The 18,571-nt window shown below is 38.4% G+C and overlaps 2 protein-coding genes across 9 annotated transcripts in view; one reads left to right on the top strand and one right to left on the bottom strand.

Annotated features, from left to right (window-relative positions):
* Nucleotides 1-2,054: 2,054 nt before the first annotated feature.
* RGS9BP (regulator of G protein signaling 9 binding protein) lies at nucleotides 2,055-5,842 on the bottom strand. Its single transcript, XM_007474787.3, has one exon. It carries the CDS (start codon nucleotides 5,188-5,190, stop codon nucleotides 4,477-4,479), a length of 714 nt encoding a protein of 237 aa, XP_007474849.1. The 5' UTR covers nucleotides 5,191-5,842; the 3' UTR covers nucleotides 2,055-4,476.
* A 1,188-nt stretch (nucleotides 5,843-7,030) lies between these two features.
* Nucleotides 7,031-18,571, top strand: part of ANKRD27 (ankyrin repeat domain 27) — a 94,624-nt gene continuing 83,083 nt past the window's right edge. For 7 of the 8 annotated variants that reach the window (XM_007474784.3, XM_001367714.4, XM_007474786.3 and 4 more), the window contains exon 1: nucleotides 7,031-7,190. The gene's annotated coding sequence lies outside the window, so the exon portion shown is untranslated. The remainder of the gene's footprint in view (nucleotides 7,191-18,571) is intronic. The other variant, XM_056812217.1, reaches the window with a different exon arrangement.

An 18,571-nucleotide genomic window follows, 5' to 3' on the forward strand; every position in this document is an offset into this window, starting at 1 on the left:
CAAGTTATTGTATATGAATGCCATAAAACATTTTGGATATTACTAATATAGGAATTTGTTTTGCTTTCCTCTACATGCTTTTCTTGCATTCTCAATAGGTGGAGAACAGAGGAGGAGGAAGAGAATGAAGATTTGAAATAAAATTGAATTTAAAAAATTAAGGATTGCTAAATTGTAGCTTCATGAATGTAGTTATAATCAACTAATTTTTTAAAAAGGAAAATTAATGTTTCTTGGCTAGCTTAACTTGTGGTCAGGGATGTTAGTTATTTATGTTCTTTATTCACATAAAAATGAAACTATAGCCAACATTATTTGACTTGTTAGAAAAGAATAACTTGTGATATAGAAAGTTCTATTTGCTTGACATTTTTTTTGGTGACAGTAAAATTTCAAAGTATATCTTATATTTTTAACATTACTTTCACCTTAAAAATTGGGCTAAATTACTCATAGGCACTAACAAAGACATAAAAAGTGTATGTTAGAATTTCAGGGTTTTACCCAGTGGAATTGCTTGTTGGCTATGGGAGGCGGGGTGGGAGGAGTGGAGGGAAAGAACATGAATAATGTAACTATGGAAAAATATTCTAAATTAATTAATTCAACTTAAAAAAAGAATTTCAGGGTTTTTCTGCAATCATTTTAATGGTCTTTTTAGAGTCATTTATCCCATGTGATTATCATACTTTGATCAAGGCTTCCTTCTGATTTCAATCACAATATGGAATATATATGTATTTGAGGAAAAGGGATATATCTAAATCTTTATCCAAAGAGATGGCAAGAACTAATAAAAATCATTGATCAATTTATTTCAGTTACTCAATGAAGAATGCAGAGCAAAAACTGTGTAGTTATGATTTATATAGACTTTGGAAAGTCATTGTTAATTAACCAAAATATCCAACTGAAAGCACTATAGTATAAGCAGAGAAATTAGAAAGGATCCTTTGATTTTGGATGAAAGGACATAGGATACCTTTAAAAAATTGAACTAAAAAGCCGGTTTCCTCTAATATGAGAAAGAAGAATGAGAATGCCAAAGTGTCTGAGATTTTTATGAACTGATGCAAAATGAATTGAGCAAAATCAAAACAATATTGTAAAGATAAATAATTTTGAAAGACTTGGGAGCTCTAACCATAATTCCAAATAATGTAACATCATGTACCTTGAGATTAAGAGTTGATGGGTACAAAGTGCAGATTGTAAGCTTTCTTTTTTCCTTCCTTTCTTTTCCCATGTCTGATGTGAGAATTGGTTTTGCTTGACTTTACATATTTGTAATGGATTTTGTTTTTCTTGTCTTCTCAATGGATGAGGGAGAGGGAGGTGGAAGGGGGAAAATTTTCAAAAACTGAAAATAAGATAGAATTAAAATTTTATAAGTGCTGTAATAAAGCAATAGAATTTTTTGGTTGCTAGGGACATCAGTAAAAGTATTCACCTTTTCTAAGGATAACATCTGGCATCTTGGTTATGTAGTTGTGGAATGATCATTTGATACAAATCTATGGTAGATTAAAAATACTGTTTATATTAGCTCTCAAAATGTCTATTTGACTTAAGACTTTGAATAAATTATCATTCACCCAGCTGACTTAGAGAGGAAGAGAGAAAGGTAACTTGAAGTGGGATGGAACAAGAAGGCAGAGTTATGAAGCAAGGGGGAGACCATAATAGGAGACATCAGAAGCTCTTTTCTGAAGCTTTCCACTGTTTACCAGCTCCTTTCTCAAATTACCTCCTGCCTATCTTCCCTAAGGCTATAGGAGGCCCCTGGGGACCTGGAGCAGCAATCAATGCAGGGCATCTGCTTCCAGTCTTGTACCAAAAGAGCTATCAACTTCTATGCCCCTGCTAATGAAACCTCTGAGAGGCACAGCTGTTTTTCTCCTCCTTGAGGAGTTAAGATATTTTCTTATGTCATAGCTTGTATCTCACTGAAATTCCTTAGGGTTTCATACAGAGTAGATACGGGAAGGTTCTGGGGCTTGGCATGAAAAAAAGAGGTGAGAGCATTTTTGAAATAGAATCTCATATAAGGCCCATTTTTCTACATTTTTATTCCACATTAATTTCTCAACAAATCAACTATGTAGTATGACCTCTTTGGAGAGAACTTAAATACCCTTTATTTAACTAATTAATTTTTTAAAGACCCTTACCTTCTATCTTGGAGTCAATACTGTGTATTGGCTCCGTGGCAGAAGAGTGGTAAGGGCTAGGCAATGGGGGTCAAGTGACTTGCCCAGGGTCACACAGCTGGGAAGTGTCTGAGGCCAAATTTGAACCTAGGACCTTCAGTCTCTAGGCCTGGCCCCTAATCCACTGAGCCAACCAGCTGCCCCCTTAAAATACCCTTTATGCAAAATGGTTTTCAAGTGGAACAAAATTTGTTCTAAGTTAAGAAAAGGCAGCAAGTTATGCAAATTTAAAATCTAAGGCAAATTGTATTTTCATTGGTTTCTCAACTATTTTACAAGTGTAGATGCTTAGCTCACTTGACTCTAACTTCCTAAAGATAAAATAATTTTAGATCTTTTTTTGGGGGGAATTCAATTAAAGAAAAAAAATTCAATTAAATGCACAATACCAGAAACAGCTAGGAAGTGGAGTACATAGAGCACTGGATTTGGAATCAGGAAGACAGGTGTTCAAATCCAGCCCCATACATTTGCTAGCTGTACCTTTCTATGCTTATAAAATAGGGTGGCTAATAGTACCTACCTTCCAGTCATTGTGTGGATCAAATAAGATAACACATATAAAGAACTTTGCAAATTTTAATATGTTATTATGAAGTAGCTGGTGGTACAGTGGCTGGAGTGCTGTGTCTGAAGTCAGGAAGACCTGAGTTCAAATATGACCATGGAGACTTATTAGCTATGTGATCTTGGGCAAGTTTTTTTTTTGTTTGTTTACCTCAATTTCCTCAGTTGCAAAATGGAGGTAATGGCACCTATCTTGCATAGAAATAGCACTCCCTCTAGTACCATGAACCTAGTACTAGGCATTCCACATATATGTATATATATCCCAAATATATTGATTATTATATATTTATTAACTGGAACTGCTTATTGTGCAGTGGGTACATTAGCATGAGTAATAGGCAAAGTTTTCATGCAAAAGGAAAGAAGTATAAATTATGCATTTGGTATATTTATCTGGATATATTTAGATCCCTTATATTGTTTTTGTTAAGAATTTGAGATTTTAAAATCAAATTACATCTGAGGTTTGTGTACCAAATAAAAAATACTAAAATCCAAAAAAAAAAAGAAAACTTGCATCTAACAATATCTGAACTGATAAATCTAATAATTGACCAACTCACTATTCCTCTAGATTAGTGATATCTCTATGACTCCTCTCAAAAGTGATGTAATTTGAATTCTTGCCTGTAAAGGTTATGATTGGACACTGTAGACATAAAATGTACCTTCATTTTCTGCAGTTTCCATCAAATTAGAGCAATCCCTGACACCCCCTTTAGCAAGTTAAAATATTACTGGTCTCACTAGGCATTTTGCAGCTAAGGATTATAGGATTAGGATTTAGAAAAGGATTTCCCCTTCCCCCACCTTGTGTGGACAGCAACTCTAGTCTAGCTATGGAACAAAGACAAACTAGAGTAAAGGAGAAAGTGTCAATTTTAATTATTTTGTTCACCACCAAAAATCTTAAAATGACTTTCCATTTTCTTCTTCCTGAATGACAGTTAAAAAAAATCTTAAATATGTATGTGCAGTTTTACCAATTTGCATTAAAGGGCACACTACTGAAATAGGGTATTTGTAGTTAAAGGGAGGACAATCTTGTGAGACTATGCGAAAATAACTTTTTCTACTGGTCTGGTTTGGCTTTTTTTTTTTTTGGTGACTAAAAAGAAACCTGGCTAAAGAGTACAATCAGTCAGGCACCATTTACTGTGGTTCACTATTTGCACATTCTCCTAAACTTGGGCCTGCAAGGATTAAAATAAAAATGGCTTATTTGCTATTTACTATTTCTTTCAGACAAAAAAGGAAAAGGAAGCGCTTTACAAAACGACCCCTTGTATTTTCCCCCAAATTAGACATCATAGTGTCGAATTCAGACACTTTGTAAACATGAACCAGCAGCACATAATAACCTATTAAAGAGAGGTAATTTGGGGTCGTTGTGATAGATCTTCTATTAATAGCAGGTAAATCTCTTCTAGCCATCAGCGATAATACCCAGACAGTTTGTGCAAAATTAACTCTTCCAGGTCCAGAAAAAGCAAATATTGCTTTGTAGAGTCTGAAGTGTACTTAAAAAAATCACACAGGTTCACTGTAAAAGACATCTACATCCCTTCCATCAAAACACACAAAAACCCAACCACTTAGGTCTTTCATAGGAATAGTTTTGATGGGACCTGGGGGAGAGGGGGAAGTGTCAGTCAGTCAGTAAGTCGGTCAGTCTGTGATTAAACCCCCATTCCTATTAGGACAATTTCACCACACACACTGCCAAGATAACAGCTATGATGAGCACAGCACTGAAAACAATCGCAGCCAGAAGTTTGCTAATGTCACAAACGCTTTTTCGTTCTTCTACGGAGACGAAACCCCCAGAGGAAGCTCCTGCACTGGTGGTGGACTTGAGCTCAGCGCCGGGATCCTGCTTGGCCTCCACGGTCCACTGAGGCACGTTCACTTTCATCTCCATCTCGTACATCATCTCTCCCACCTTGTGGATCTCCTGCTCCAGGTCCTTTAGATCTACTTCATCGATGTTGGGCTCTGCCTCATACTTTATGTTCTGGACACTCATGGCTCGCGCAGCCACGCCCGTAGTGCCTCCGGACATGCCAGTCTGGATGAGGTGCTTCTTGGGCATGTTCAGGGGGAACTCCAGCCCTAGCTCTAGGGCTCGCTTCATGTCGGTCTCCAGAATCTCCAGGCATGTAGAGAAAATCACCCAGAGGCGCTCGTACTCTGCCTTGTCCTCCTTGCTGACGTCCTTGTCCTTCAGGGCAGCAGTGAGTTTGTTCCTGTTGGCCACTGCCAACTCGTGCGCTTTCTGTCGTGTCTGCTTCAGCTCCTCGCGTAGGTTCTGCGAGTCCGAGGTGCCGCCCACGCTAAGGACCATGTGCCGGTAGCAGGCTGTCACCCGGTTCAAGGCGTCTAGGAGCGCTTTACACTCTTCTTTCGCCATACCTGCGGGGGGTGGGGGTGGGGGGCGGGAGACTGCTTCTCGTCCTCCTTGTTGTTGCCGCGGCTCCTCGGATACCAAGTGCCAGCGCTGGACACAGTCTTTTCTGCTCACGCGTTTGGAGAGGTAGAGAACCAAAGGCACCGGCCGCCGCCCTCGGACGTGGTCCGAGTCGAACTCTTCTTCATCGTTCCTTTCGACTTTCCATGTAGATGCTCGGCTCGCGGGAGTCCGGGATCAGAGGAGCCAAGACTAGCTCAGTGTGGCATCCTGGACTGCCCCGCGCTGAGCTCATCTCCTGCTGGACCCCTTGTCCAGCCTAGCCAAGGCCCAAGGCTCTCCGCTTTTCCTTTTTTTATTTTTGTGCTTCTCACCCTCACTCACTGGAGTCAAGAGAACGGGACCAGGGCATCCATCCTTCCCACACCTGGCAGAGCCCTGGCCCCGCCGGGGTCTCGCGGCGATTATCCCACAGTCCTACAATCGGTCTCAGTCCAGGGTTCTCCCGCCCTACAAGTCAGGGGTGGGAGGCGCTGCTGGGGGCCGAGCAGGTCACATGCCTCCTCCGCCCCACCCAGGCTTAGCTCTGGCCAACGCGGAGGGGGGAGATGCACATTGCTACACTGCGCATTCCTTAGCTCCCAATCCTAAAGTCAAGAGGAAGGTGGGACAGGGCGTGGCGTAGTGAACGGAGTTCTGAAGTGTCCAGAGGTGAAGGAATCTCTCAGAATGTCCAAGAGAATGGCCTTGAAGAGGATTCCCACCCGAGACGCTTCCGCCCCCCCCCCCCCCTCCAGTGACCCTGGAAAAAGCAATTCCGCTCTTTGAGCCTCAGCTTCTTAAATTTCTATAATGGGATTATTTTGACATTACCTGTCTTGTAAAGGAAGCTGTGCCTAAATAAAACTTTAAGATGTAATAAAGATGGGAGCTATTGTGAAGAAGACTTGGGTTCAAATCGTGCCAAGCACTTGCTGAGATTATGTACAAGAGACTCTTTTTATGTGAATTTCAATTTCCTCAGCTGTAAAATGGACATAATACCCATTAGGATTAACTACATAAGGTTTTTGTAAGACATTAGAAAATGTATAAAAAATCTTTTGCAGACTTCTAGAATCCTCCCCTCCCGTTTCTCCCTTCCCATAATATCTTGTATTTCACTATTTCATACAAGTATATATTAACTTTATATTTAAGCTGCATGTCTTTTTATATGCTTGTCCTCCACATTAGAAGGTAGAACTCCTTTTGAGTAAGAAGACATTCATTCTTTGTACTGGTATTCCCATGTAGCATAGGCTCTGGCACATACTAACTACCTGTTTGATCTGACTTCTAAATTTTGTGGATAAAGAAGCTGAGGCCTAAGAAGGGGAAATAATTTGGCCAAGATCTCAAAGCGCGTTAGAATCAGAGGAAAGACTCGAAATTAGTTCTCCGAAAACCACAGGTACCGCTCAGAAGTGTTTTTACCGTGACATAAGTGGAGGATTATATTCCCTGGCCTTTAGCGTCCCTACTACAAATGATTGCCAACACTATGCCCGGTGAGCGATCTCACAGGGGTGCAACCTAGTCTTCTATTGAAAGATTTTTCCTACTACAGACCAGCCCACCCCAGCCCCTCCTCCGCCAGAAGCGAGGAACGGACACCCAGATCCATCCTCCCACTAACAGAAGGCCCTGCGCATGCTCAGTGGGTGTGGCGGCTGGGCGCTCTAATAGGAAGCTATTTCCTCGCTTTACGGGCTCCGCCTTTCGCAACAGCTAAGTTTCGATGATTGCTCCGCCTGCACGTCAGTCTTCGCGGCAGCGACCACTGATTGGCTGGCCCGCGGTTTCGGGGCAGGGAGCCCTCCGGGGCCAGTGTGAGGGGCTGGAGAGGGGCGGGGAAGCCTCTGCGTTGGAGGTGCAGATGTTGCTGCCTCCGCCTCCGCCTCCGCCTCCGCCTCAACCCTCCGCGAAGATGGGCAGGAAGTGAAACCATGGTACTTACCTGAGTAAGTAGCTCTCCACGAGTTCCCGGGCATGGGGTCCCGTTCACCTAACCCGGGCGGGTTGGGGTGGTGGGCGCCTGGGACAGGTCAGGGCTGCGGTTACCTCCTTTCGGTGGACGCCGCCCCGTGCTCGCTGGTTCCTTTTCCCACCTCATTCCGGCTCTGCTGAGGCCTCGCTAGAGGATGGAGCTGGGGAAAGCGACTGGGTCCGGCCGGGGGAGGGCGCTACCCTTGTTTCAGTCCCGGGAGGGTCCCAGCTGTTTGCTGAGCATGGGCCCTCGGTGTTTGTCCACCTCGCCGACCTCACCTCCCTTCCCAGCGGTCTGGCTCCTGCTCCTTCCCCAGCTTCCTGGCTCCCGAGTCCAAGAGTGCAACTTTTTCTCTTTTTTTGGGAAAGTGCTAAGTAGGTCTCCTGGCAGGGGTCCCAGGGTGTTGGTGCATTTCATGGAAGGAGTCCCTGGAGAGGTGCCGATATCTTCACTCAGAGGCTCTCCATAGGTTCACTTTGATGTCAGTCATCATCATTTTTGACCTTTCAGGCTGCCCTGCAGGGGGCATTTCTTTGTGTGTTTGGAAAACCAAAAGTCAAAGTTCATTTCCCCCACCCTGTAGTGCTTATCTTACATTTAGGACTATCGTCTTTGACAGGATGGTACCCGTACTGTGAGCTGTATCTATTTAAATCTATTTAATAGTTGTTCATTTTCCCCTTGTCAGCGTAGGTAGACGTAACCTTGCTTTTTAATAATATACTCTTAGTGTTGATGACCCTGCTATTTGGTTTTAGGGCAGTGGCCAAGAGTTCATTTTCTCTGAAGTATAGCTGCACAGCTAGTATCCTCGTTTTTTGCTTGCCACGGTGTCTGAAGGCAGTCATGTTATATTTCCTTCTTTCTCCCCCCTTCCTTTAATCACTTCCTCTCTCTTTTTTTGCATCTTTGAATTAAAAACTGGTAGTTGTAGGACAAAGTATGTCAATTTAGCCAAAGACAGCAGATATATAAATAAATGTGCTGTTTCTCTCCATCATTCTAGATAGTACTTTAATGGGTTTGGCTTTGTTAGCACTAGCTGTGGTAACTTCTTAGTTGATTACTAGCTTGAAAAAATTCCTGGAGTGAGGAGATATACCTTTTAGACAAAAATAAGCAATTGAGTGTATTGAATTAATACCCTTATCATAAAATAACAATTATTTTTAAAGGGATTGTTGACGTTTCTGAGACCATTATACAAAAGACCCATTCCAGTTTAAATTAATAGTATATTATAATAAGGCAGTAAGTTTTATTCTTAAGAAAGAACAGGTTTTACCAGAGTTTGAAGGCTTACAATTCCTTTTTCTTGTATTATCCCCATTGAAGTTGGTAGTATTTCCATTGTACAGATGGGGAAACTATGGTTTAGAGAGACAAAATTACTTATCCTTGGTCACTTAGCAAGAATCTTTGATCTACAGTTAAAACAACCCTTTATTTACTTATTTATTTTAAATTAAATTTCGTTTTTTCTCCAGTTACATGTAAAAAGTTTCCAACCTTTCAACAAATATTGAGTCTCAAATTTTCTCCCTCAATCCCTCTCCTCTTTCTAAATCTAGGCCCCCCAAGCAGTTGCATATAGATTTTACATGTGCAATCATGTAAAATATTTTTCCATATTCTTTTGTGTAAGGAAATGATGAATAAAAAATGAAGAAAATAAAAAATGTTTGCTTTGATCTGGATTCAGACTTTTATCACTTCTTTTTCTTTGGAAATAATATGACATTTTTTATCATTAGTCCTTTAGGATAATTGTGGATCATTGTATTGCTGAGAATAGCTAAGTTATTCACAGTTCATTGTACAGTATTCCTGTCAATGGGTACAATGGGTACAATGTTTTCCCAGTTTTGTTTATTTCACTCTGTTTCAGTTCATGTAAGACTTTGCAGGTTTTTCTGAGCTTCTCTTGCTTGTCATTTCTTACAATGCAAGAGTATTCCATAACAACCATATATTATAACTTAGTCATTCCCTAATTGATGGGCATCCCCTCACTTTTCAATTTTTTGCCCCCTCCCCAAAAGAACCATAAATATTTTTGTACGTATGGGCCCTTCTCCCTTTTTGGAATACAAAACTAGTAATAGTGTTGCTGTGTTAAAGGGTATGTACTGTTGTATGGCCCTTTGGGTAAAGGTCCAAATTTCTCTCTAGAACGATTTGAATCAGTTTACAATTCCCCCAGCAGTACATTCCTGTCTCAATTTTCCCATATCAGAGTTGTTTTAATTTGCATTTCTCTAATTAATAGTGATTTTGAGTATTTTTTTGCATGACTAAAGAGCTTTAATTACTTTGAGAACTGTCATTCATATCCTTTGATCATTTATCACTTGTATTCTTATTTTCAACTCATTTCTCTTTACTTTAAAGTTTAGAGAAATGTGTAAAAAAATTTTCACCATTATGATTGTTGTGTATTACTCCCCATCCTATTTCCCTCTGTTTTCTGACCACCACCTCCCCCAATTTGGGGTGCTTCTCCCTCCTCCCCACTCATCTGGTTCTTGCTCCTCTAATGACACAAGGGCTGGCTTATGCTAGTGTTCTAACTTATCCTGAGACCATGCCTCAACACTGCTTCCTGGATCAGCATGTGGGCAATGCAATGAGCCTCGCATCCAGATCCAGCAAAGGGACCTCTGTAATCTCCTTCTGAGCAAGTGTTTAACATCCCTTACCATCTATGACTGAGTGCTTGGAAAGCTTTTACTGCTGCTTCAACTGTGTCCAGGGTCCATTGCTGTAGAAAGGTCTGTCCTGGTCTGCTGCTTTTCACTCCACCTCCACTCCTGCTAGGTCCCTTCTAAGTGTTTTGGGTTGAAAAATTACTTCACCTTGGTGCTTTTTTTTTTTTTGGTGGCTTATGCTGCTCCAGAATTCATTTGGTGATATTATATCAGTTTTTTTGGAGGGTAACTTTAGAGAGAAGATAGGTATGTGTACCTCCTCTGCTATCTTGGCTCCATTCAACTCTTTAATTTTGCAGTTGAGGAAACTGAGCCCCAAAAAGGTTAAGTAATTTGCCTTAGTTCTTTACATCATGCAGAGACAAGACCAAAAGCAATGTATCCCAATCCTTAAGTCCAACTCTTTTTAAATAATACTATTAGTTAGTTGGAAAGAGGCTTCCAGGTTTTACAGTCACTAATACTTCATTGCATAACATAAAAAAGCAATAGTACCATGAGAATATTTAACACAAAGGTACTATTGCTTTTGTGCCATTTGTTTGCCAGTATTTCATGCAATATCATCATGATAGGAGTAGATATTGGGTCTTGGGAATGATGTCAATTTACTATTTTAACACTTGTAAAACTCTTAAGTTTTTAGAGTGCTTTGTGATCTTTAGTAATCTTCATAAAGTAGATATCAGTGGTTAATAATAAGGTCAAAAAGAGTTTAATTTATTCAATACAAGTATTTATTGTTAAGCTACTTTCATGCTAACTCTCTGATATATAAATTAAGATATAAACATTCTGACTATTCGTTTTATGCTTATGTCCTTTGCTGAGAAGAGGACAATGAGAAATAGTATCCAATGAATTTTGCATTTTATCCAGTCCCTTGCCTAAAATAATGTAGGAGGCAGATAGATTTTGTGACATCTACTCTTTGGGACAAAGGCCATATTTAAAAAGTCACAGAATGTTGGAGCTAAGTGGGATTTTTTGAGATACCTAGTTTGATGCCCTCATTTAACTGATGAGAAAATAGACCTGGAGATGGACTTGTCACAGGTCACTCAGGTAGCTGGTGGTGGGATAGATTCAGTAACCTGAATCATCTGAATCCCTACTATCTCTTGAACCTTATGATTAGCTAGCTTAATTCTCTCATTTTACAGATTAGGAATTGAACCAAAAGTCCCATAGCAAGTTAGACCAGATTCCAGGTCTCCAATTCCTAGTTGATTTATTTCTTAATTCAATTAATGTTTTTTGAATATTTGCCATGTCTTTTTTCCCCTTATATTACACTAACTAATATTATTTAGTTCAAGTGTTCTGTGTGGTTCAAGTGTTCTATAGTTTTTCATGTAGGAATGTGTGTGCACATGTGTGGGTGCCCACAGGCCCTATTAGAGGGTAAATACCACATTGTTTTTTTTCTTTGTACCTTCTCCCTTTGTCGCCTCTAGTAAGGCATTTAGTAAATATTAGTTACTATCCTCTTGACAGTCTTAGTTTTGAAGACTTGAGTTTGTGATTCTAAAACAAAGCAGTATCGTGGGTAGGTTATCACTTTTCAGCCTCAGAGAAATGAGAATAAGAGATTGGTGTTATATCTGAATAGAGTTACTCTTTTTCCTCTTCTTTCTGTGCAGCTCCTCCTGCCTCCAACTATCTTACACATTGACTGAAGATTTTTTAAAAGATGTTGCCCATTGACTAAAAAAAGTTAAGAAAATGACAGAACTTTTTCTTTGATCAGTATCTCTACCAAAGGGATAATCAAAGATTAAGACATACTAAGAAAAAAAAATAAAAAATTACATTTTAAAATATTTACTAGGTGAATACTGTGTATAAAGATATATTATGTGCATATTCTACAAGAAAACAGTGGTTATTTTGTCAGTATCCTTTATCAAATTGGAGAGTGATCCAACTTGTAATTTATCCCCATAGCTGGCACATGTAATATACCAGTCTGTATGTTTTTAGTTTAGAAAAACCAGAACCATGACATGTTTAAATGCTTGGTATTTTTACTTAAGATGTATTATCTTGGTTTACAGTATTCTTGATGGAAACTTAAATGACTAGCATTTGGAATCTAAGGCTCTTATATCTCTTCCCTGTATTTAGTTTTTATAGGTTTTTTTTTTGGTGAAAATTAACTGTGATATCATTCAAAACCAGGAATTAAAAAATTACTTAAAGATTTTCTAAAAATGGAATATGCGTCCTTCACCATCCTCTATAGATATTGGAATTTAACATGCAATTTTTAATGTGAAATTAAGTTTATTGTTAATATGGCTGACAGAACATTCTTGTATGTTCTAAACATGGTGTTTTTGTATGATAACCATATATATTAAAATTAACCATATAATTTCCATTGTGACATGTATTACTTGAAAGTAATTGAGTCTCAACATTGAGGCCAGTGGCTTAGGCATAGGACTAATCATTGCTATCTTCTTATGCACTTAGAACTCAGTTAAATAGTAATGAGTCAGTTAATACTTGGGTGAGCTGCAAGAGACAAAGTGCTCAAGTGCCCAAGTTCACAAGGTAATAATGAATAACCTATGAAGCAGTTGCATGCTCAATTTGACACCAGATGTTACAAAAATTGGCACTAATAAAGAATCACTTCTTAATGGAATTCATTGTTTCTATAGTTCTTTAGCTATAAGAATACCAAGATGTTTAATAGATAATAGTTCCTGTAATAGTAAATCTTTGAATGTTCCATAATTTTTCTCAGCAGTATATTCCAAATGCCATCTATATCCTGAAGTTTCTTTTCAAACTGTAGCAGGCCATAGATAAATTTATTTTTGTTTTGTCGTGACCATAGTCTAAAAAGTATTCATTTTAAATAAGTTGTAATATTCAATGGTTATTGTTTAGATAGGATTTTAATGAGCTATATTCAAGTTTTATCTATACATTTTAATAGATGGAAAATGGATGAAGAATTTGAGGAAATATCACAAACTTTACAATGAAGCATAATGAACCTCATTTACCCAGATAACTTGCAGGAATGTTTTGAGTATTTAATAATTTCTTGATTTTCCTTAAAAATAATTTCTTTTATTATTATAAAAAAGATAGAGGAACCAACAATAAGGAATTTTGTCGTAGATCTAATTCTCCCATCAAGAAACTGGATGGTAGGCTGAAAGAATCATTGTGATTGGGAATTTTGTGGGCAAGTGACTTCTATCTTAGGAATTTTGATAAGAGAAGAAGGCTGGAATAGTCAGACATGATCTCTGGATATGGGAAAGCAAATTTTGAATGGCTCATAGAGAGAAGTAGGATTCTGCAAGGAAAGTCAACCTGTGAGGGATAGGAAGTTCAAAAGTTACATTCCAGAGATATTCAATGAAACTATTCTAGAGAGGAAGTAAAAGAGGAATTCTCTTGAGGCTGTTGTGAAGAGACCACTATTATGCTGAAGAGAGCCCCTGTAAAGATGGTGTAAGTGAGTGACCAGGATTTTGCTTAACCCCTTCTGACAGGGTAGTTTCTTTAAGGCCAGAGAGCAAAAATTGCTGCACTCTGCCTCAGGTCAGTAAGTAACTGGTCCGACTTCTTCAAGTTAACAAGGTTTAATAAAATTTGTAACTGGATATGGGGATAATGGACGTGGGAAATTGAGTATTCCCTAACTCTAATAACTCTAACTTATTACCCAACAACCTAAAGTCTCTTTGGTCCTTGGTAAGCCAGGGCTACTCTGATTATGCTCTTTGCCTGATAACTTCCCCTCTATTCTAACTAAATCTAGGCTAAATCCACGTAGGAACAAATTTCTAGAATATAGATTGAAATAAAGGTGAAGTGAGGAGTCAGGAGTGATCACCTCTATGCTGGTGAGGCTGAGCCTTCCACAGACAGACTGAATTTGATCTTCTCAGAGTAACAAGAGAGTTTATAAACTTCAGTGATCTTTTAGGCTTTAAATTATGTCTCAGAAACAATTTGAACTTTCCAAAGATTGAAGCTGGGTTGTGCTTCCAGTCAGGAACCAGCTCCCTGGTTGGCCGTTGGAATTTGGAATTCCAGCATTCTCCTCTCCTCAAGATTCTAACAGGGTTAATGCCTGTCTGTCTTGTTTCGCAGCATTCTATGTCACTCTGTTTGTAATCATGTTACCTTTCCCAAAATCTCCTCCCACACCACTGTACTGGGAAGGCAGCATAGTACAGTGGAAAAAATAATGAATTTAGAGTTTGGACCTGAGTTTGGATCCAGGCTATGTGATTCACATTTGTGACTTTGAGCAAGTTCTAGGCCTCAGTTTCCATATCAAATGAGGGAGTTGTAATGGGTGGCCTGCTAGTTCCAAGCTTCTGATCCTGTGGCATTTGTAAGTGAATGTGGAACTCATCAGTCAGCTAGGATTTTTACTATCATCCTGTCATGTGTGTGTGTGTATGTACATATACTAAAGTTTCCTGGTTTCAACTTGATGGAATTAAAAGAAGGATATTGATTTTAGGGAATATCTTTAGCTAGAATACTTGTTGATTTAGACACATCGCATTGAAGATAAGTGACTCTCATTCAGTGATGATTTGATGAATGGAATATTCCTAAAGGAAGCAAACAGACCTAGGGTCCAAAGGGTGTTGAACCCTAATGAGATCAGAGAGAGGGGAACTGAGGTCTGACTTTAGCCCTTGGAGGGAATGGAGAGTTGGAGCTCATGGCAGAAGCCCATACAGAACACCACTTTTCCTCCAGTAATGGCAGTGGTGGAGAGACAGAGCCTTTCAATCATATGTCCTCAGGAAGGAAGGGAACTCCATTATGCAAGTAAATTGGGGAATTGGACATGGCAGCCAAGGAATTCTTGGAGTGGGAAGCATGGCCCCAGAAAGGGGGAGTTTTAGATAGCATCTAGTTCCTAAACATTAAGAGTTCCTAGAGAGCCTTCTCTTTCTCTAGAAGTTTCCTAGAGAGAAGTAGAATCATGTTTTGATGGTGGAGAGGGTGAAACAGAAAAAAGAAAGTAATGTGGAAAAACAAAATTGGTTTACTTTCCTCTAACTGATAAGAATAGTGACAAATTTAACTAGTTTAAAGTTTGTAAATCATTTCACTTATGCTTGTATTTGAACCTTACAATAACCCTTTGAGGAGGGTAATAAAGGCAAGGAAATTGAGAAAGAATTTGCTCCTGATCACAAAGCTATTAAGATGCTGCCATGAGTTTTGAACCTGAGTTAGTCTAACTGTAAACTCAGCATTGTATTCACTATACCATGATGACTTTCTTTCATGTGTAGTTAGACTCTGTAAATCTGAAAGGAAGGGTGATACCTCTCTAACAAACCCAATACAGAATTGTTATCTGAGAGAGTTCCAAATATTAGAGTAATATCATAAGGCTGGAGACCTATGTGGAAGGGGAGAAGTTGACTCTTCAGCATACCTAAAATGCATTCTCCTTCTAGTGTCCAGAGTATAGGATGGCACACTAAGTTTGGTATATAGGTACTTGGTAGCCTCCATGGGGAGGAGAGGGAAGCTGTGTGCATGGCCTTTCCTCATCCCATCTGGGATTCTAGGTTCCTTCTGGCTCCCTACTTTTTGTCTGCCTCTCTCCATTTATTTTGCTTATCCTTTCAGAAGCCTGGTAACTCCCATCTCCAGTAGCCAAGGCTCCTTACATCACTCATTCTCAAGAAGATATAAATAAAAACATTAACAAGTTCCTAGTCCTGCTGTGGCAAACCTATGGCATTTATGACAAAAAGGGCATACAGAGCCCTCTCTGTGGGCAGGAGAGCTGTTGCCTGCCAGAGTTCATTACTAGAAAGGCAGAGAGACTCAGGGAAATTGCTCCCTTCTCCTTCTCTACCACACTGATGAAATTCCTCACTTCACCAGCCCCTCTGCCCAGTAGCCCAAAAGGAGCATTTCACTTGTAGCAGAGAGCTTGGGCCACTCCCCCTCTCCTCTAGGAATTTCCTCACTTCATCCACCCCTCTGCCTAGCAGCCCAATAAGAGCACTTCCAAGAGGCCTGTCTGGGGTAAGGGTGGTGGTGGTGAGCATGGCTTGTGGTCTTTAAAAGGTTCACCATCATTGACCTAATCCAAGAGTATACTCCAACCCCATCAAAGATGCCATCATCATCTCCATTAATGGCTGTGACCATACCTTTTGTTTTTAATTGAAACATTTTATTTAATTAATTAATTTAGAATATTTTTCCATGATTACATGATTCCTGTTTTTCCCCACCCCAACCCCCAACCCCAAACCCACACACCTGCCAAAGCACAATTCCACTGGGTTATACTTGTGTCATTGATCAAGACCCATTTCCATTTTATTGATAGTTGCACTAGGGTGATCGTTTAAAGTCTATATCCCCAATCATATCCCCATTGACCCATGTGATCAAGCAGTTTTTCTTCTGTGTTTCTATTCCCACAATTCTTCCTTGAATGTAGATGGTGTTCTTTCTCATAGATTCTTCTTGAGTTGTTCAAGATCACTACAATCCTGCTACTAGAGAAGTCCATTACATTCAATTATACCACAGTGTACAATGTGTCTCTGTGTACAATGTTCTCCTGGTTCTGCTCCTCTCACTCTGCATTAATTCCTGGAGGTCGTTCTAGTTCATATGGAATTCTTCCAGTTCATTATTCCTTTGAGCACAATAGTATTCCATCACCAACAGATACCACAATTTGTTCATTCATTCATCAATTGAAGAGCATCCCCTCATTTTCCAATTTTTTGCCACCACAAAGAGTACAGCTATAAATATTTTTATACAAGTCTTTTTTTTTTCCCTATGATCTCTTTGGGGTATAAACCCAGCAGTGGTATGGTTGGATCAAAGGGCAGACAGTCTTTTAAAGCCCTTTAGGCATAGTTCCAAATAGCTATCCAGAATTGTGACTGTATCTTTCAAAAGAGATCCTAAACATACCTTAATCTTATCAAGTCTCATAGGATATCCTACTGACATACTTGACACAGGAAAGATGGAAGCAAAGCTAGAGAATGGAGAGCCTATGAAAGAATATCATAAACTTGTAAGGAAATGCTAGGAGTTTTGAGACTTTAAAAGTTTTTATATAAACTAGATTTCCCCCCATATTTCTCCCCCAATTCCTTCCCAGAAAGCCTTCCCTTATAACAAAGGATTTTTTTTAAAAGAGAAAGAAGAGAAAAAATCAGCAAAATCAATCATTACATCAAACAAAAAACCAAAACCAAAAAACAACCTATTCCACATCTATACATGCAGATGTCTGCAAAGTATTTGGATGAGGTGTTTTTGCATATCTCATCTTTGTGTCTTTGATTACTTATAAATGCACAGCATTAGTTTTTGGTTTATAGTTCTTTCCATTTATACTGTTGGCCTTGTTAGTATTGTTTTCCTGGTTTTGCTTACTTCACTTTGTATCATTTCACGTCAATCTTTCCATGCCTCTGCATGTATATCACATTTATTGTTTCTTACAGCACAGTAATTTTCCATTACATTCATGTTCCATAATTTAGCTATTTCCTATTGATGAGCATCTATTTTGTGTCCAATTGTTGACTATTAAAAAAGTGCTGCTATATATTTTTTGATGAAGAGGACGTCCTTTTTTATCATTGGCCTTCCTGGGGTACGCAATTTACAGTGTAGTTTCTGGATCTAAAAGTAAAAGTATTATATGAATATTTTAGTAATTTTCTTAGGCTAATTCCAAATTACTTTCCAGAATGGAAACTTATAATAACTCATAGTTTTGTTATTAATTCCTATCTTTCCACAACCACTTTCACATTGAGTATTCCCATTTTTTATTATCTTTGCCAGTTTGCTAGATGTAAGATGAAACTTGAGGATTGTTTTTATTTGCATTTCTCTTTTTTATTTGTAACTTGGAACTTTTTTCATTTGGTTATTAACAGCATCCAATTTTATTAAGAAATTCTTATTAATATTCACTTCTCTATTGGAGAATGACTTTTCCTTTTATGTATTTGTTAGTTGTTTATGTATCTTCAAATTAAAATCCTTATCTGAGAGATTTGGTTTAAAAAAAAAGTTTTTCCAGTTAGTCACTTTTTTAGACATATTAACTGCACATAATCAAAATAAGCTCTCTTAAAAAAATCACTTATCCCTAATTTAGTTTAGAATTCATTTTCTATTTATAGGTGTGAAAAGTATAAGATTTTTTGTGATATGATTTTTAATATTCTTATAATGTATCAATTTTAGATTTAACTTAATTTCTTCTCTCCAATTTTCTCAGTAAATCTTATCAAATAGGAAATTCTTTCCTAAGTAATTTGTATTTTTTGGCTTATCTAACTTATTATTATGTATAATATATTATTATATAACTTATTATGTACAACTGCCTATGACTTGTAAAATTGATTGAAAGCAACTTATTATTGAGTTGTAGTAGTTGTGATTTTTTTCCTAGTTTTTTCCATTTGATTAACTTTTCTTTATTTTAACTACTAATAAATTGTTTTGATGATTACTGATTTTAAATACAACTTGAAGTCTTGAAGTGCTATTCCCCCTTCATTCCTACCTTTTTCATTATTTTCCTTGATATATTAGATCTTTTGTTCCTCCAAATACATTTTATTATTTCATTATACTGTAT

The sequence above is a fragment of the Monodelphis domestica genome, chromosome 1, assembly GCF_027887165.1.
Source record: "Monodelphis domestica isolate mMonDom1 chromosome 1, mMonDom1.pri, whole genome shotgun sequence".
Lineage (NCBI taxonomy): Eukaryota > Metazoa > Chordata > Mammalia > Didelphimorphia > Didelphidae > Monodelphis > Monodelphis domestica.